Source organism: Wickerhamomyces anomalus, assembly GCF_001661255.1.
Source record: "Wickerhamomyces anomalus NRRL Y-366-8 unplaced genomic scaffold WICANscaffold_4, whole genome shotgun sequence".
Taxonomy (NCBI): domain Eukaryota; kingdom Fungi; phylum Ascomycota; class Saccharomycetes; order Phaffomycetales; family Wickerhamomycetaceae; genus Hansenula; species Hansenula anomala.
This window is the reverse complement of record NW_017567113.1, coordinates 1,555,435-1,575,424: the sequence shown is the minus strand read 5'-3', so window position 1 is coordinate 1,575,424 and position 19,990 is coordinate 1,555,435. Positions and strand designations below refer to the sequence as shown.

Below are 19,990 nucleotides of genomic sequence, written 5' to 3'. Positions count from 1 at the left end.
GACGTAGCCATACAATGATCTAATTTGCCATCAACAGGGTTCCAACTCTTTAAATTACGTACCTTAGACATCGATCTCATAACGTCTAGGCTCTATGCGGTTAATAAATGGCTTATTAGGAAACACGATACTCGGTCCGTTGACTGTCTACATCAGTACAAAGTCATACACAACATTCATTGATCATAAATTGACCGAGTAAACTGATCTGTCAAGTCCGTACTCTCATTATGTAACTGGTTTAGGGAATCATCATCATGATCATCCACACTAGACAATGATTCAATATCTGATGATGAAGTTGAAGCATTATCACTCAATAATGGGACCGATTCAGTATATTTAGGTGGTGGTGGTATATCATCCTCTTCCTCAACCTCATCTTCACGATCTGGTATCACATTTGCACTTTCTGTAGATCTATTACTATTATAAACACTTGAATTACGTGTACCTGTTCTTTTCAAATTGTTGATGATATCATTAGCAGCAGCTGAACGTCTTCTTGGTATTGTTGTTTGATTATTATTATCCATTGTTAATTCTGATGTCCCCGTGACAACTTGATCTATATTGTCATAATTCCAATTAATTGATTGTATGGGTCCTGATCCTATTGTAGAAGTTCTTGACAATACATTTATAGTTTCCTCACCAGAACCTTGATATGGGATTAATGATGGTGAATTCATTGGTGATATGGCTTCTTCAAATGTTGGTAATTGATCATGATATCCATAAAATGCCTGAGGTGCATCATCACCATTGATATCTGAATTTGATCTTGGTGTCACATCATTATATGCTGGAAGTTCAACATTTGCAGGAACACATGCACTGTTTAAGAAGAAAATTGGTGTATCAATCATAACTTCATAATGATGTAATTTACCAGTATCATCTTTCTTAGATAATCTGATTGCAATTTGTAATTTATGACTCACTTGAATGAATTTATTATTTTCAGAATCTGGATAAACACCTTCACCAAAATCATTATAATAAGTTGATGTATCAACTTTAAATCCTTGGTTAATAATCTTTGTTGTTAAATTTTTATTAATTTGAGCCTTATGCTTATCAGAATTGAAAATTGTAGACATTAATGTATGATTTTTCGTTTGTAATTCTTTATTATACTTGTTTGGTTTAATGAATGGTAAATATGATTGAATTTGTAACTGACCAATAATTTCCACATCATCTCTTGTAGCAGCTTCTGCCTTATAACAACTTGAGAGTAGATTATCATCTCTCAGTAAATCCCTAACAATCTCTTCCTTAAGAGCCAACTCAGTTCTTGATCTTGTACGAATTTCTAACAAAGGTAAAACTTTTTCATTAACACTTGTCTTTCGCATTCCTTCATTCTTCACTAAAGTTGCCTCATCATACTCATATTTTAAATCCTTAGAACAATATGTAGCTTTTTCCAATACATTAACTCTAATTCTTCTTATAGAAATATCTTTAATCAAAGGAGCAAATTTCATCTTTATTGGAATATTTGCTCCAATTGTAACATATTTTTTAGGAAACGATATTTCATAACTTAGGGCATCATTCCATACTTTATTAACATAAACAGGTTTATCAGCTGTGGAAACGGCATTTGAAGGTGGTGCTCTAATAACATTAAACCCATGTTCCCCAAGATTATAAAGTTTGTTTTTCTGTGCCACTATAGTACGTAAACTATAATTCACTGACGAATTTTGGGTAATCAAAGATTCTGAAATCAAAGGTGGGAACAAAACAGGTAATCTGAAAATATAATCACCAGGTGGATAATAAACTGAGCCAGAACTGTTCAAGTTCCCGATTATGAAAGGATCATTATCTTTTTTAAAACTGTTTAAAGGACCTCTTGTGATTTGATCAACTGATCTTTCTTGAAATTTTTTAGGATGGATACGATTCTCAGTGATGAATTTCCCCGTATCAAAAGAGTCTAAATCACTATAACTACCTTCATCATCAATCGCACTTTCTTCAGATTCTGCATTGAATGGAATGTAATAATTATAATTACTCAGGTTTAAATCCCATGATAATTGACCCATTTCAAAACTTTGAGATTTTGTAGAACGCTCACCTGGAATACCCTCGGGCCATAAAATCTTTGTAGTGGATTGTAATTTTGTAGTTATCGTGGATATTGAAGTTGGTTTGGTTAATGAGATTATTATTGCAAATGTATGACTAACTGGCTCGCCAATGTCTTCTTCATGTGGTGTACGTCTAGGTGTCTCCTCTTGTAATGTAGTTGGACCATTGTCCCCATTGGCATCTTCATCAGCAGCACCTCTGGAGTTATTCCCAGCAGCTTCATTATTACCATTATCATTGTTCAAATCAAGGTTCTCGACATCATCTTCATTAAAATTAACAATACTTGGTAAGAAAACATTCTCACCAGAAGAACTCATTGAAATCCTTATAAAATCTGAATCATCAAGTATCCTTGGTGCACTTAATCCGTGGAATTTTAAATATTGTAACAACTCTCTATTAAATTTATCATAATTTAATGATTTAAATCTTGTCAACTCCAACGTTTCATAATCTGAATTGTTTGATGTAGCTATGGAATTCAAATCATCACTTGAATTATTATTGAAGAATGATAACCTTTTGGAAAGAATATGTGAATGAGATTTTCTTCTACCAAGTCTATTCCTTTTAGAGCTTCTATTACTCATTGTGCTTGTTATAGAGTTGATCCTAGATAAGGAATTATTGTTATTACTCTCAAGTGAAGTAGCATCTTGGGCTGCTGAAGGTTCTGACTTTCTTCTCGATCTTCTAAAGGGCAAGCTGAACATTTCTTGATCCTTGGGCGTTACTTTTAGGCCTATTGATTGATACTTTAACGAATTGATGATATGGGACTTATCTGTCAAACTGCTAGTTTTTAAACCTTTTGGCTTCGTATCTTTTTTTTAATTTCTGGGGCAATTTTTTTTATTGTCATCGCCTGGTCGCGAAAATTTCTTGGTTCGGTTTGGGGCACGTGATTGGTAAGCATGATAGCGAAAATTACATAAGATTAAATCATTAATTAACTTGTATTTTATTAGCTGTTTTATTGGCATGTTGGCATCCAGTTTCATTGCTGTTGTGGTATTGATGCCTGAGTTTGCATCTGTGGTTGTGGTTGCTGTTGTGGTTGCTGTTGTTGCTGTTGTTGATGAATATAAGCACCAATGTTTTGATTACGATATCTCTTGAAGAAATCAACCTCCAACAATTGTCCAGGTGCAAAATTATTCATGTAGTCATTGAGGAATGCTGACACTATTTTACCATATGGACGTTCAACTAACCTCACAATAACTGCTGGGTGTGTTTTATAACTTGGTGATGTCAAGAAAAGATCAGAATCAAATAGTAATTTGTAAAATAAACATCCAAGACTCCATCTATCTATGGCATATTTGATTGTTATTGGTCTTTTCTCTTCAACTAACTCAAATATATATGGATGCTTAATTAATAAATCATTTTCACCATTCAACAATCTCAATGGATCCACATTGGTGTTAAGTGGATGTGAAAGACCAAAACTTGTCAATTTAACAGTCCAGGTGGAATCAATAACAACAGAGCTTGCATCAATATTACCATGGATTCTTCCACATTTAGTATCCAAAAATGAAAGACCCTCCAATATTTGTGTAATAATGACTGTAGATAATGATTTATCTTTCTTCATATAGTTCATTGAAAATTCCTCTAGATTCAATATAGCTGGTTCTGATAAGAAATAATGAGAATGTCTAATTATAGTCAGATCTTCACTCTTTTCCAATAAATAATTTATATGTTTGGATTTCTCTGGTAACGCATTTAATTCAGTCAGTAGTACAAATTCCAGTTGCACTGCACGTTTTAAATGATCAGATGAATAGCCATCGAAAATATATTCTTTCAAAGTAAATTTCTTCTTTGACACAGTTTGTTCCACTGAATATGTTCTTATGCCTAATGAGCGTGTTAAATGCCTTATAACATTATAATCTGTTATTTTGAATGTATTTTTTGTAGGTTGGGTTAACTTTCTCAATAAAGCATCTCTTTCAAGCTTGTAAATAAACAGTTCACATGTGGTTCTTTCCAATTCTTTTTTCAATAATGTAACTTCACTTTCATCTTGAGGAACAATCTCTCTTGAAAGTTTGCTTGCTCCGCCATTTGATGAGGACGATGATGAAGTAGGAGGCGCTTCAGTTGGCGCTGTGGATGGAGACATAACAGGTGATTGAGAAGATGGAGCTGGTGATGAAGTTGCACTTATTGAGCTCTCCAATATGGAAGAATGATCATATGGAGCCTCTCTATAGCTTCTAACTTTTTTAATCAATTCATCATCAATAGCTCTATGGTTGAAATCAAAATTATCATTGCTAGCTTCGAAATAAATGTGCTTCTTTGCCACTGTATCATAAAGATCAAAAGAAGCGGTTTCCAGTCCTATTCTAACAATTTTCAAATAAACTGTGATTGGGTCTTCGGTCTTTTTCTTGCCGTTATTTGTCAACACACAATAAGAGCCTGTTCTGGAATTGTTTGTCAATCTTTTGTAGATGCGCAGCCCAGTGTTGTGCTGATACAGCTCCTGAGCCCATTTCAAGAAGGGTTCAATGAATAGATAATTTGGATTGTCTGCGTAGGATACCATGATCAACAACCGTTTGTTCCTCAGCCAGTGCTTTCTTTCTTTTCTGAATTCGATATACAACAGCTAATAAGCTCAATAAGTCACCACCAATGAACAAAGAGCTTTCCACTCAAAACCACGCTTTTGTTTACTTTTGTTTACTTTTAAAAGCTCAATTCAATTCATTTTTTTAGAAAGAAAAAAAACACTTCAAATTTAAAAATTGTGTTGCCCTGGCAAAAACTATTTCTGAATTTTGAACACCAAAACAAAAAAGAAGCTTCAAATCTATCAAAACAACGTGTAAACCACAACAGATTTCAATTCAAAAAAGCTGATTGTGCTCTTAAAAGATCATCAATTGCTGGTGCTAGTGCTACTTGACTATGACCACCTCGCTCAAGTCCTTCATCAAGTCGGTTAGGTCCTCAAAGACCATTGCCGACGAGAGATCCATCATCAAGAGAGAATCAGCCCTGATTAGAACTTCTTTCAAAGATACTGCTATAACTCATCAAGTTCGTCGCATCAACATTCAAAAGTTGTTGTATCTATACATCCTTGGTGAAAAGACCCATTTTGGTCAGATTGAATGTATAAAATTGTTGGCATCTCCAAATTTCATTGATAAAAGATTAGGTTATTTAGCCACCATGTTGATATTGGATGAAAATCAAGAAGTTTTAACATTGTTGACCAATTCCTTAAACAATGATTTGAATCATCCAAATCAATTTGTTGTTTCATTGGCATTGGCCACTTTAGGGAATATTGCATCTCCAGAATTGGCTAGAGATTTATATACAGATGTCGAAAAAATCATTAGTTGTAATAACAACTATTTGAGGAAAAAAGCTGCAATTGTGGCCTCCAAAATTGTGGAGAAAGATCCTGATCTAAGTGAAATATTTGCTGATAAAATTGATCAATTACTTGCTAGTCATGATCATGGTGTTACTATCGGTACTATGAAATTAATTAGAAGTCTTTATGAAGTTTCACCAGAATCGAGAGAACCGTTATTAGATAAAATTCCAAAAATCATTGAAATGTTGAAAACTTTATTAAATAGTAATTTGAGTCAAGATTATGATTTAGTGAGCATTCATGATCCATTTTTACAAATTACATTGATTAGAACTCTAAGATTATTTTTCACTGATGAAGAGCAATACTCTTATACTGCTAAATATAATGAAGATTTAAATGATATTTTAACAGCTGTTTTTTCTTATAATGACTTTGCAAGAAATGCAGGTGCTGCAGTTGTTCATGAAACTGTTAAAACTATTTTCAGTATTCAAAATTTAGATCCAGCTTTGAAAGTTTTGGGTATAAATACTTTAGGTGATTTATTAGGTGCTAAAAGAGAAAATAACAATAGATACATTGCATTAAACACTTTACTTTCAGTGGTGGAAATTGAACCATTGGCTGTTCAAAGACATCGTGCTACTATTGTTGCTTGTTTATCAGACTTAGATGTTTCTATCAAGAGAAGAGCTTTAGAGTTATCTTTTGCAATTTTAGATAGCTCAAATATTAGAATTTTGTTGAAAGAAATTTTAAATTTCTTGGATGATCCTGTCAATAATGATAAAGAATTGAAAACTTATATTACAACAAACGTTACAAATATTTTGGAAAGAAAAGAATTAATTCCAAATGAAAAATGGAAATTTGATACTTTAACAAGATTAGTTAAATCGAGTGGAGGGTTTATGACAAATAGTATAACTTCACAAATCTTGGCTTTAGTTATCAATATTCCAAATAATGATGAATTAAAGACTTATACCGTCAATAAATTATTCAAAGTTGGTTATGATGATGATAGTCAAAATGGGTTAAATTTAATTGTGACTTGGTTAGTTGGTGAATATGGTGATTTATTATTGAAAACAAACTTATCTGATGATAAAAAAGTAACAGATGATGTTTTAGTTGATTATTTATTGAATTTGGCAAACTTGAAAAATGATAACCCTACATTGATTTCATATATCTTGACATCTTCATTAAAATTATCAAGTAAAGTTGGTGGTGCTGCAAAGAGCCAATTGAGAGCTTTTATTGAATCTAAAACAAAAGCCATTGATTTAAACATTCAAATCAAAGCTATTAGTTATAGTGTCATTTTTAATGAGCCTGATAGTATTAAACAAGGTTTATTAGATAGAATGCCACCACCTCCAATCAAGGCAAAAGATACAATCACATTAACCAATAGAATCTCTAAACCATTACCTGCTGCTGCTGCTAGTGCAAACTCCAACACATCTGCCCGTAAAGGTTCAACAAAGACTGAAGACTTATTATTAGATTTGATGGATGATGGTCCATCACCTTCCCAACCACAATCAAATTTGAATGAATCCGATTTATTGAATGATATTTTCAGTAATAATACACCTGCAACATCACAATCCAAATCAAATAATAATGATATTTTGGGTCTATTTGATTCACCACAACAACCAATTCAACAATCACCACAGAGTAATGCAATTGAAGCACATAAATCAGATAAAGTTAAAGTATCTTTCTTACCAAAACAAATAGGTTCAGGACAAGCAGTTATTGAAACACAACTTGGAAATTTATCAACTTCAGAAATTTCTGATTTACAATTATTGATTGCAGTTCCAAAAACTCAAAAATTAACAATGTCATCAATTTCAAGTCATACAATTCAACCTTTTGCCACAGTTACTCAAGATTTAAAGATTGTTGGTACACCAAATTCCAAAATAAAGTTAAGAATTAAATTTGAATATGTTAAAAATGGTGAGAAATTCACTGAACAATTTGATTTTGGTAAATTAAAACAAACTATTTAACTACAAAGTAAAGGATATATATAAAGAAAAAATAATATTGTTTGCAACAAAACATATTTGAATATCATAGTTTTTTATACATAGATTTCTCATGATTCTGTAGCAAGAAATGAATGAATAGGGTCAAGAAACCTAATGTCTTGAAGCACCAGAAGCAACACCTTCAGCAGCATCATCAACGGCATTGGCGAATTTGTTAGCAGCAGATGGTTTACCAGTGATGTATTGTTCAGCAATTGGTTTGATAACAACATTGTAAACAATTTGAGCACCACCGAATTGTGGTAATGCTAAATATAATAAAAAGACGGTTTTGATAAACCAATAGAATGGAATCCAGTATAAAATAGCTTTTGACCAGAATTCAATAACGTTTAAAAAGGCAAAGACAACCCAGTATGTTAATAATTCGGTATCATCTTTTGATGTAGCAGTTTGTAAAGCAAGTAATGAATAATAACCTGGAATAACAAACCCAGCAATGTTTGATAATAATTGACCAATACCACCAATGTTTAAAAAGATTAACAAAAAGTAGAAAACACCTGAACCTAAAATACCATAAGATTTTGGTAAGCCTGAAACTTTTTCAAATTGGGTCAAGATTGAGTTACCAGCGAATTTCTAATTTTTAATTGTTAGTTATTCCTTCATCCTTTATCTAATTTCAGCAATATTCCAAAGGGCTGTGATAATCAAAAGGCACTTACGGAGTCTAAACCTTTTAAGGTTGATTGAAATTGAGAAGCGAAATCAGCCATTGTTGGAATTGATGATAACTTTAATTCAATTGAGTAATTTATCAAACGATATAATCAGTTGTCAAGGTGTTGTAAAAAACATCAAAAATCTAGTTTGTTCGTTTGATGATGAAATTTGACGAAATTTTCAGGAGAATTTTTCGGTTCACGCAGCACATTTTCCGATTCGCGAAATTTAGTTGACAAGTGTGGCGCGAACCATGAAAATGGTAAACAAACGAATATTCTATGATCTGGAAATTATTCAATTCAATATTTATTAGTGATTTATTAAATCTATTATTATATATTTTAGTGTATCCAAACGCCTGTCCAGCTCATAAGCCATGCAAATTTTGTTAATAAAAAAAAATTGTCTAGTTACAATGATATCCAATCTATTGTTCATCTGATAAGGATGAACTTCCAACTTTCTCAGCATCTTTAGCACCAGAGATTTCATGTTTAGCACTTTCTGGACTATAAGCATACTTAGATTTAGCTCTAACCCTTTTACCAAAGAAAAAGAAGAAATATGGAATACCACAACATGCTAGTGAAATGAATGCTAATAATGATGAAGCCCATTCATATCCTAATCTATGATACATTTGAATCGTGAATAAAGGAACAGCAGCACCCCACATACTTCTCAAAAATGTCTTTGCAGCTAAACCTGAAGCAGCATAATGTTGGTAAGAGTCCACAATGTAGTTGTTAGCTGGGTTATACAACAGGTTGAAACCTAGCCCACATGCAAACCCAGAAATACATGGCCCAGCCCAGTGAACACTTGGATAAGAAGACCAAGCGAATGAAAACAAACCAGCTGGAACAAACCAACATCCAATCATCATAGGAATCAATCTCAATTCAGCTGGTGGTAATTCACCACGGTTGCTATATTTCTGAGCTCTCTTGTTATAATCATTATTGAAGAATGGAGAAACAACGGTAGCAACAATGACACCGATAGCAATAGGAATAAACATTAACCCAGTTTTCGAAGCACTCCAATGTTTACCTTCCATATAAACGATTGGGTAAGCAAAGAAGAACATATAAAGTAAACCGTAAATGACAGACATATATAGAGTGATCAAGAAAACAATTGGTTCAGATAGTAAAATCAATGGTCTTAACAAAGTTTCATTGGCAACTTCTTTGAAAGTACGAAGTTTGATTTCTGAAATGGCTCTATAAGTTTCATCACCTGTTAATTTTCTCAATTTTTTAGCTCTGCTTTTCAAAATGGTTTGATGGTGAGTTTCTGGAACTAATATAACCATTGCAATATATAAAACACCAGAAAAGATCAACAAGACCCAATAAATCCATCTCCAACCTGCATTATCACCAATATAACCACCAATCAAAGGACCAATAGCTGGACCAATAAAAGGAGCAGCACTAAAGATACTCATAGCAACACCTCTTTCTTCAGTTTTCCACATTTCAGCTAAATTACCACCAATCAAACACATTGGAGCACTGAAGAATAAACCATCCAAAAATCTACAAACTAATAAAGTACCAATGTTTTTTGCAACAGCACAAGGAATAATAAAGATGACAGCAGCACCTAAAGTTGTAACATAAATCCATCTTCTACCAACTTCTTCACTCAAAGGTGCAAAGATCAAAGGACCTAAACCAAACCCTAAAACCAATAAAGTCACAGTCAAAATAACAACTTCTTCGGAAACATGAAAACTTTTCATTGGACCCTCCATATCACCAGTGACAATAGCTGAAGCTAAGGCAACATCAAAACACACAGCACCCAAGAAGAATGTAACAAACCATTTATAAGCCTTTGACCAATTTCTTGGATCTTTTTTATCATTTGGAACAAATTCAACAACTCTCATTCCAGTTTCTTGATCTATTGGGTATTTCCATTCATCTTCTGGATGGAATGTAGAATTTGGATCTGGATGTGTTGAAACTTCATGGATATCTATCCCATCCTCTAACGGACCTAGTTGACCTGCTCTTGACTCCAACTTGGTGATCAAATTATCAACACCTTTGTTATTTGATACTAATTTTTCTAGCGCCTCTCTATCATGTTCTGATTTACCGCCTGTTAATGTTCTAGCAATATGACTGCTTATGGATTGTGTTCTGCTCATAGAACCACCATGTTGATGACTTGCAACTTCGCTTTCAGCATGATCATCTGGGGCAAAAGCCTTGACTCTGTTTTCTTCTAATGAATCAATAGAATTCAAACTGTGATTATCTGACATGATGAAATTTTTTTTGTCTTCAATAAAAAAAGAACCTCAAAATCACTGAAAACAAAGGCATATTCCATTGTTTATATACAAACCAACTCTGAATCCTTTCATGCTGCTTTCTTCGTGAATCATTATGATCTGTATTGTTCTTGCAGCTTTTGAGTTATTATTTAGCGTGTAATCGGTCTTCACTTTGGTGACCAACCGACAATTTGCGGAATTTTTCATCAGAAAAAACCACGAAATCATGGATCCTCTGAGACTCGAAGCGACGCGTTTTCAGACGTAAACTAATTCTTGAACATGAAAGACATATCTATAGCATTAAATGGGGCGTATATAATTGTTCATTTGGATGAGCTTGATGAAGATTCAGCATTTTCCTCATCTTTAACTTTCAAGTCTTTTTGTTCACTCTCTGGACTATAAGCATACTTGGATCTAGCTCTAACTCTTTTACCAAAGAAGAAGAAGAAATATGGAATACCACAACATGCTAATGAAATAAATGCCAATAACGAGGATGCCCATTCATATCCTAATCTATGATACATCTGAACAGTAAATAGCGGAACAACTGCACCCCACATACTTCTCAAAAATGTCTTTGCTGCTAAACCTGAAGCAGCATAATGTTGATAAGAATCCACAATGTAATTATTGGCAGGATTGTATAATTGATTGAAACCCCAACCACAAGCCAACCCTGAAATACATGGACCTGCCCAATGAACATGAGGATATGATGACCATGCAAATGCAAATAATCCAGCAGGAACAAACCAACAACCAATCATCATGGGGATTAGTCTTAATTCAGCTGGTGGTAACTCTCCACGATCCTTGTATTTTTGAGCCCTCTTGTTATAATCAATGTTGAAAACAGGAGCAATAGCAGTAGCTCCAATCACACCAACAGCAATTGGAATGAACATAAGTCCAGTCATTGAAGCACTCCATCCTTTTCCCTCCATATAAACAACTGGATAAGCAAAGAAGAACATGTATAAAAGACCATAAACAATGGCCATGTAGATTGTGATCAAGAAGACAATTGGCTCAGTCAATAAAATCAATGGTCTTAATAAAGTTTCCTCTGCAATTTTTTTTAATGAACGAATCTTAACCTCAGAAATAGCTCTATAAGTATCATCACCTGTCAATTTTCTTAAACTTTTAGCTCTTTTCTTTAAAATAGTTTGATGATGAGTCTCTGGTAATAATAACACTAAAGCAATATATAAAACACCTGAAAAAATCAACATTACCCAATAGATCCATCTCCATCCGGCATTATCACCAATAAACCCACCAACCAATGGTCCAATAACAGGTCCTAAGAATGGAGCAGCACTGAAAATACTCATAGCAACACCTCTTTCCTCAGTTCTCCACATTTCAGCTAAATTACCACCAATTAAACACATTGGTGCACTAAAGAATAAACCATCCAAAAATCTACAAACTAATAGCGTACCAATGTTTTTAGCAACAGCACAAGGAATGATAAATATAACAGCAATACCTAAAGTAACAACATAAACTGGTCTTCTTCCAACTTCTTCACTTAGTGGAGCGAAAATTAATGGACCAACCCCAAATCCAATAACTAATAATGTCACTGTCAATATAATAACTTCTTCAGAAACATGGAAAGTTTTCATAGGACCATCAACATCTCCTGTAACAACAGCAGAACAAAATGCAACATCAAAGCAAACAGTTCCCAAGAAGAACGTTAAAAACCATTTATATAGATTTGACCAATTTCTTGGATCTTTTTCATCATTTTCAATAAATTGAACAATTCTCATCCCAGTTTCTTCATCAATTGGATAATGCCATTTATCTTCAGGATGGAAAGTTGAATCAGGTGCAGCGTGTGTTGCAACTTCATGAATATCGATCCCATCTTCCAATGGCCCCAATTGACCAGCTCTTGTTTCTAACCTTGTTATGATATCATCAACACCTTTATTATTTGTAACCAATCTTTCTAAAGTTTCTTTATCATGAGATGATTGTATTCCAAGGTGTTCAGCAATTGAATGTGTTCTCGTTACAAGATTACTATTGGAATGTTCTTCATTTTCATTAATACTTGGTTGAAATCCATGAATTGAATCTGAATCAATTGAGGATAAGTCTCTCACTGAATGATCAGACATTTTATACTTGGTTGACCCAATAAATGCATCATTTTTGAAGGTTGAGCTGGATTTTTGACACAATTTATATTCAATGATTGTTCCCCCTCCATAATTAATATTGTCGGTACCAAGTAAATCTTCAACAGTTCATGATTAAAGTAGCTCACCGATGTGTAGTACCTGAGTCTAAAAAAGAAACCAAACCCTTGATTTAATGGCTCTTGATTCTTGAAAGCAAATAAAAGTCCATTTGTTATGAAAGTCGGTACGATATTCTCCATCTTTTGAATTTTGTTCTGGATCCAGTCAAGTGACAAGGGTTCAAGAATCAATGTATTGTGCAGGCCGATGCTTGATTGAGAAAAAGATTTCTTAGCTCATGATAATCACTGATTTAAGTGAACGTTAACTCAAAAAGAGTACGAGTATTGTTGAAGGTATGGCTAATTCATGAGTGAGCCCTGTACGGCTGGTTATCTAGATATAAACCGTTGAACATCATGGAAATATGAATCCAATACCCTTGATCAAGTTTCCAATTCCTTCTTTCTTTCTTGATCCATTCTGATCAGAGTAATTCTATGGCTATTCTGGAGACTCTGAAGCTAATTACCTGTCAAGATATGCGTTCCCAGTTGTGAAATCAGTGACTGGCTTAATTTACGTGTTGATGTCGGTTGGAAATGAAAATTATCAAAACAAAGAGTCGGCACAACAAAAAATAAACTGTGCCGATATGACTTATGTAATCCATGCGTAATTCGGCACACGTTAACCGACATTTTAATAGTGACAGAGAATCTATAAAGTGTACAAGAGTTTGTTATATGAATAAATAGTGTATAAATATGAAGTCATAAATAAATAAATAGGAGAAGGTCTAAAATGAGTGCTCGGTGGAATCTTTACCAACAGAACTAGTTTGAGAAGAACCACTTTGCACAGCACTAATCAAATCATCATAGTAATTTGCACCAGACCATTTTTGATGAGTCAAGACATCACATCCAATCTCTTTTTCTTTACGTTGAACCAATTCAACATATGCTTTCATTCCCTGGTCTTTGAAGTTCTTACTCAATTCATAATTCGAAACAGCATTTGTATGAAGTCCAGCTAATGAAACCAATTGTAAAACAAACCCAGATTTTGCTAAATCCCAAATAAATTGTTGTAAATCATGTTCAGTAAAACCATGAGCACTCCAATTAAATGATGGACTTAGGTTATAAACCAATTTCTTATCAGGATAAACTTGATGGATTCTTTTAGCGAATTCTTGAGCATATTTCAAATCTGGTGTTTTAGTTTCCAACCATAATAAATCAGCGTATGGAGCATATTCAATAACTCTCTTGACTGCAACATCAATACTAGCTTTGACTAAATAATAACCTTCTCTTGTCTTTGGAGCTTCCCAATCAAAGAAAATCTCTTCACCTCCTGATAATCTTTTGAAAATTAATTTTGAATCATAAAGAGATTTATTTTGTGATTGTTGAAGGAAGTTTGCATAAAGATCCATTTTTTTCAAATCTTTCAATTTCGATTCAACAGCTTCATTGAAAGTATACAATTTATGATTCTCTACCCATTCTTGTTCCACGGAGTTTATGTGTTCAGAATTTGCACCTTGAGCTTCAGCTTCATATAAAACTTCACTCAAAGGTTTAACAGGATCAACAACACCCAAGATAAACTCATGATCTCTTGGATCCACTGTGGAGCTTAATAAATTCCCTGTTTCTGAATCAGTTCTTGCAATAACCAAATTTTCTGTATTCATTATATCCCATTGTAATCTAGTTGCAATCAGTCTAGAAATTTGTGTAGAAGTTGGTACTAAAACTTTCCCACTTAAATGACCACATTTTTTACCACCATGTAATTGATCCTCGATATGAATTGCAGCTGCACCTCTTTCAGCAAATAATTTAGCCAACTTCATAACAGAACCGGTCCCACCATGACCAGTATCAGCATCTGCAATTATAGGTCTAAGGTAATCAATTCTATCAACTTCATCTCTTTTAGGGTTCTGTAACCAATCACTATAAGATTTTTTATCATGTAATAACTGAGCTTTAAATAATCTTTCAACTTGATTTGGGACAGTATCATAAGGATAATCACCAAAATCTGGACTAACCTCATTAGTTGTAGTCAAGACACTAGAGCATGCCCATCCTGAAACATATGCAATTTCTTGATTTTTAGCACTTTGAGTGATTTGAACAGGATCAATTGAACCTATTGTATGTACAGGTTTACCTTCATCAAATCTAGTATTTAATAGATTGAACAATTTTTGAGCTTGGATTGAAGATGGGTATTGAATGTTAAAAGAGCCACGATGTCCAGCAACTAGTTCTGCGGTATAAGTTCTTTTGATACCTTTAAATCTTGGACTTGACCACCATTGTTTTATCGATTCGATCTGTTCTTCATAATATTTGAACTGTTCAGAACGTGAAGGATATGGGAATCTTGAGATTGTTGATTGGAAGCGTTTACCCAACATGATTTGATATGGTTGGGAATTATAATATTAAAAGATCAGGAATCTCCTTACATCTTATATATATAATCACACTTACTTATTGTGCTTTTTGTTTACTCATCATCATCATTTCTACCCCAGAGCTTAAAAAGTTTTGAGCTTTTCGAGGCCGAAAAACGGAGTGCGTCAAAAATCAAAACTGGGAAAACTCACTAGCCACAGACTCCTCAAGTGTGGCTGGTGAGGTATTGTGTGGATTATGTAATAAGTGTGGCTAGTGTATGGCACATGATGAATTGACAGACATATGAAAGTTTGATTTAGTCTACATTTGTATCAAAAATCACATAATATTCACCCAAATTAAACAAAATAATAGCCCAAAATCAAACAGAAAGAAATAAAACACCCATTATACCAGCTCATTTAGCACAAACTGGATCAACACCACTAGCAATATTACATTGATGCATTAATCTTCTTTCACCTGGTTTAAATTGACCAGTAACTGCATGCCAAACACCTCTATTGTGGAAAATAACCAAATCACCAGCTTCCCAACTATGAGCATAAACATATTTTGGAGAAATGGCAGGTCTCATTATTCTATATAATTCTTTTCTGGCATCTTCCAATTCTAAAACTTCACCATTAGATCTTTCTAATCTCCAAACACAACATGCATGAGCTTGTAAATGATGTTCACCAGTGATTGGGTTTGTCCAGACCAATGGTAGTTTTTTAACTTTTGATTCTTCCCATTCTGGTAATTCATCTAATGGAAGCTCTTTACCTTCATTAACCATTGTTAACCCATCTGAAGTTGCCTTAGCTTCTGAAATGAAAATATATGGATGTGGAGCATAAACAACTTTTGTGTTTAAAGCCAATTCTTTATCTTCATCACTCAAAATATCAAACGCATTCTTACCGCTAACAAAAGCAGTAGCACCTTGAGTCAATTCTAATTCTTCTTTGGTATCTTCATAAACAATCTTTTGAGTATAACTATGTGGAGGAACATGAATACCTAATAAAGTAGTGGCAACAGGTGGAGATAATTCATATAATGCAGAATCAATATGCCATCTATAAAATCTTGTTTGATTAGCTTCAACTTGTTCAGGAGTTAGAGTATCTTTATGGAAAGTGAAATGGGTTGGATGAGTTAATTTGATATCACCAAGTCCATGATGGCCAGCTTCCCATTCACCTTGTCCCAATACTTGAACTTGAGGTTGATCAGGGATTGAGGTACCATCTTTTTTCAAAACTGATCTATCATGTCTAAATTCTTTACCATGACCATAATTTTGACCATTAGTTTGAGTAGTTGGATCAAATCTTGCTGTTAATTTCCATTGAGAGTTTGGTGGTAGGTCAGCTTGGTTTGGAATAACAAGAACAGAATATTTATGTAATGCTTCATTCAATTTAGTGAAATCATCCTCACTTAATTTTGATGGATCAGTAATACCTTGTGGTAAAGTGATTTTAGCACCAAGTTGAGCACCTGATAAAGGTTCGACTTTCAAAGTAGTAGTGGCTGATGGCATGATGTTGTAATCTCTTGATGATTGAAACTGATTAAAACTTCAAACCAACTCCCTGGATAATCTGCTTCTTTTATACTCATCATCCGAATCTGCTTTTTTGTTTGTGATTATCAGTAAACATTGCCAGCCGCGGTACCGCGGAGACATAAGCCTACGGTTCGCCTTTTGGCGTGTGGACCGCGGAACAGCCGAAGCCTTAAATTACAAAGTGTAAACTTCACGTTGAAGGATTTAACCGTTGGAATTTTCAAAAGTGACACAATAATAGAATAATTAGAGACGTTGATGACCGTACTATTGTGAATGATTGATTCACGCTAGTAGTACCTAATATTAATTGTATGATAGTCAGTTGTATGATAGTTAATTCAGCACGATTTTGACCGAAACTTCATTGATTGATCATTTCTAGTCCAAAGTTGCATTGTATTGGCTATAGTAAGCTTTGACATCTCCTGAATCTTTAATATCATGGACTCATAATTTATATTAGGGATTTATTCTTCTCTATCCTTTTCTGAGTCCAGAACTCGTTTTAAATTTCACTGGTACGAACACTCACCTTTTGACAGATTCATGTGACAATTTTGATACAATGATTAAACAACGGTTTTAAAGACAACTGATGAAACACAATTGAAGGAAAGAACGTAGATTTCTATGAAGTTATTTATATATGAACATTTTCATATTTATCTTGTTTTTAATTTTGTAGAATCTACCTCTGCAAGGTACTTCAGTAATGACAAAATTCACATATTCAAATTCCCAGAGACTTCACAACTCACTCATTTCAAAACTAATACAGTCAATAATCAATCCGTTGATACTATTCGGAGTATTTTCTATGATTATACTGATAATATACCGCAATCTATGTTTGGAACTAACTGACCAATTCTCATTTGAAAACTCTATATCAAAAAATTCGAATGTTTCAGTCATGTCTGTTGATTTTTCAATAACAAATAATGCAATAGATTTCAGTAGGTTGATGAATGATGAGATCAACAGTTATAACCAACAAGCTCAAAGCTTGCTGAAGAATGATATTAATTCCACGTGTGATTACCTGAATGAGAAACTTGATGATCTTATTCAAACCTTTAACACTACACTTCAAATGAGATTGAATCAAAGTATTGGTATAACAACAAACCAAATCAACATTCAAAGCTTGCTGAACTCTTTGAATTCATCAATTATTGACTCATTATCTCAAGATAAAGCAAATATCGATAATTTGAAAGCAACGTTGGATAAAGCAGTATATGTTGGTGATTCGGTTGATACCTCCAATTTATCCTTAAATTATGACAGCATTCAACAGTCTTTGCAAGCTGCGATCAATGATCAACCATCAGTGTACGATAACACATCCATTGTGGAGTTGAATAATTCAAGTGGTGACATATTTAAACAACTTGATGAAATTTTCCAAAACGCCCTTGATGAAATTCAAAACTTTAATACAACAATTGAAACAAATCAGACCTTTTATAACTTACAAATAACACCAAACTTATTGAGTACGAATATAACAAACAACAATTCAACAACAAACTCGTCACTTCCACCAATTCAATCCAATGAATTTGCAAAACAATCCAAAATCAATCTAATTACAATAGGAATCTTTCTCATCATTTCATACATCTTTATAATGATTTATCAATACTTTAGATTTCGATATCAGACCAATTATACAGCATCAAGACTCATAGATCTAGAGAAATCAGATTCTAAAATGGATTATATTGGTGTTATTCAGAGTACAAATGAGCCCACTGTAACCATGATTACGGATATTCAAACAAGATTGATGACCAAGTCTAAACCTTCTGAAAAACTGTTTTGGACTAATTCTTATTTGTTTGGTGATTCCGCAAATTTGCCATATTTGTTTATGATGATTTTCATACTCTTGATATTGATGTTGAGCTTAGGAAAGATAAAATGGGGAGTTACAAACGATTCTGGGTCCACAGACATTGCCTATAGCATTATCAAGCAGTACAATTTAACCCAATTCAATCAATTCAAAGATTTTGGGTTCAACGATAGCATAATTGATGATTATAATTCCAATATTTATGACAAATTCCAAAACATAACAAGCACATTACAAGATCTTTTCAAGACCCACAACATCACAGCCATACTCTCGCTATCACCACCAAATATAACTCATCAAAATATCACTCTAAAACCATTCAAATCATCATTGGAAACCAGTTCATTATTAACAAATCTCAACAATCTCAATTTTGAAATAAACACCAAAATCAACACTTCAAGTATCCAAACCCCCACCATAATTAGCACCGTTTTAACCACAATTTCCACCACTTTCACTCACATTATCCAGATAGCACTCATTTCAACATCCATAGCCTTCTTTCTCATCATTTTCATAGGAATTTTATACTCTTTTTTAGTATAAAAATCGTTGTTAAATTCAAATTTTGTAGTGGCCCAATTCGAAAAGACAAAAAAAAAATCGTTTCTGTAAAAAAAAAAAAATTTGAATCAACGAAACCAAAGAAAAAAAAAGGATTCACAAAGAATTTTGAAACCAGAATTGAAGAATCCAAAGAACTTTGACTGAATAGTTGTTCTCATAAGGAATTGATCATTGTTCAGATTGTGCTGCTCTGTGTCTTTCCAACTAGTTACACTTTTTTTTTTCGTGGAAATTTCAAATATTGTAAAACAATTTCTTTGGGAGAAAGTTCTCTATATAACAAAAGTTTTATTAGAGCTCAATTTTGTCAATTCCCTCTATTCCATTTCAATCTCATATCATATTCACACATTTTTATTAAATGATAATAATACAGTGAAGGTCTTCAATACTTTTTATTCAAAAACTAAAGTGATTACAAAATGGCTCATAGGAAACTTCAACAGTATGTGTTTTTGATGAAACATGTTTGCAATGGGATATAGACTAATTATCATTCTAGGGAAATTGATCGTGTGTTTAAAAAGATCAATGAAGGTCTTGAGATATTTGACACCTATCATGAAAGACATGAAAACTCAACAAATCCTTCTCAAAGAGATAAACTAGAGAGTGTAAGTATAAAAGAATAACAGACATTAAATCATAATCTCTAACATTGGATATAGGACTTGAAGAGAGAAATCAAGAAATTGCAGAAATTAAGAGAACAAATCAAGGTATGGCAAACTCAAAATGAAGTCAAAGATAAGGATAAACTTCTGGAATACAGACGGTTAGTAGAGACTGCAATGGAAAAATATAAAGTTGTGGAAAAGGGTTCGAAAGTGAAGGCTT

The 19,990-nt window shown here is 33.4% G+C and overlaps 9 protein-coding genes across 9 annotated transcripts in view; 3 read left to right on the top strand and 6 right to left on the bottom strand.

Moving 5' to 3' along the window:
- Positions 1–176: 176 nt before the first annotated feature.
- WICANDRAFT_79779 (arrestin C-terminal domain-containing protein) lies at positions 177–2,825 on the bottom strand (the record flags this gene model as incomplete). The annotated part of the gene is made up of 1 exon (XM_019184948.1): positions 177–2,825. The coding sequence occupies one exon, from the start codon at positions 2,823–2,825 to the stop codon at positions 177–179; it is 2,649 nt and encodes an 882-aa protein (XP_019038467.1).
- A 141-nt stretch (positions 2,826–2,966) lies between these two features.
- On the bottom strand, positions 2,967–4,794 carry WICANDRAFT_94345 (uncharacterized protein). The gene has a single exon (XM_019186446.1). It carries the CDS (start codon positions 4,679–4,681, stop codon positions 3,110–3,112), a length of 1,572 nt encoding a protein of 523 aa, XP_019038466.1. The 5' UTR covers positions 4,682–4,794; the 3' UTR covers positions 2,967–3,109.
- On the top strand, positions 4,771–7,500 carry APL4 (AP-1 complex subunit gamma; the record flags this gene model as incomplete). Its single annotated transcript, XM_019185799.1, has 2 exons — positions 4,771–4,806; positions 5,065–7,500. 2 exons carry the CDS (start codon positions 4,771–4,773, stop codon positions 7,498–7,500), a joined length of 2,472 nt encoding a protein of 823 aa, XP_019038465.1.
- A 132-nt stretch (positions 7,501–7,632) lies between these two features.
- YOP1 (Yop1p) lies at positions 7,633–8,261 on the bottom strand (the record flags this gene model as incomplete). Its single annotated transcript, XM_019181882.1, has 2 exons — positions 7,633–8,124; positions 8,211–8,261. 2 exons carry the CDS (start codon positions 8,259–8,261, stop codon positions 7,633–7,635), a joined length of 543 nt encoding a protein of 180 aa, XP_019038464.1.
- Positions 8,262–8,638: 377 nt separating this feature from the next.
- WICANDRAFT_84868 (MFS transporter) lies at positions 8,639–12,651 on the bottom strand (the record flags this gene model as incomplete). The annotated part of the gene is made up of 3 exons (XM_019185798.1): positions 8,639–9,585; positions 11,784–12,488; positions 12,555–12,651. 3 exons carry the CDS (start codon positions 12,649–12,651, stop codon positions 8,639–8,641), a joined length of 1,749 nt encoding a protein of 582 aa, XP_019038463.1.
- Positions 12,652–13,513: 862 nt separating this feature from the next.
- On the bottom strand, positions 13,514–15,154 carry ICL2 (methylisocitrate lyase ICL2; the record flags this gene model as incomplete). The annotated part of the gene is made up of 1 exon (XM_019182024.1): positions 13,514–15,154. The coding sequence occupies one exon, from the start codon at positions 15,152–15,154 to the stop codon at positions 13,514–13,516; it is 1,641 nt and encodes a 546-aa protein (XP_019038462.1).
- A 401-nt stretch (positions 15,155–15,555) lies between these two features.
- Positions 15,556–16,689, bottom strand: WICANDRAFT_33088 (TauD/TfdA family dioxygenase; the record flags this gene model as incomplete). Its single annotated transcript, XM_019182030.1, has 1 exon — positions 15,556–16,689. The coding sequence occupies one exon, from the start codon at positions 16,687–16,689 to the stop codon at positions 15,556–15,558; it is 1,134 nt and encodes a 377-aa protein (XP_019038461.1).
- A 943-nt stretch (positions 16,690–17,632) lies between these two features.
- On the top strand, positions 17,633–19,132 carry WICANDRAFT_79771 (uncharacterized protein; the record flags this gene model as incomplete). Its single annotated transcript, XM_019184947.1, has 1 exon — positions 17,633–19,132. The coding sequence occupies one exon, from the start codon at positions 17,633–17,635 to the stop codon at positions 19,130–19,132; it is 1,500 nt and encodes a 499-aa protein (XP_019038460.1).
- A 443-nt stretch (positions 19,133–19,575) lies between these two features.
- NOT3 (CCR4-NOT core subunit NOT3) overlaps positions 19,576–19,990 on the top strand; it is a gene marked incomplete at both ends in the record, with an annotated part of 4,061 nt that continues 3,646 nt past the window's right edge. The window contains 2 exons of the mRNA XM_019185797.1: positions 19,576–19,598; positions 19,656–19,767. Coding sequence (XP_019038459.1) covers positions 19,576–19,598; positions 19,656–19,767 — 135 coding nt within the window. The remainder of the gene's footprint in view (positions 19,599–19,655; positions 19,768–19,990) is intronic.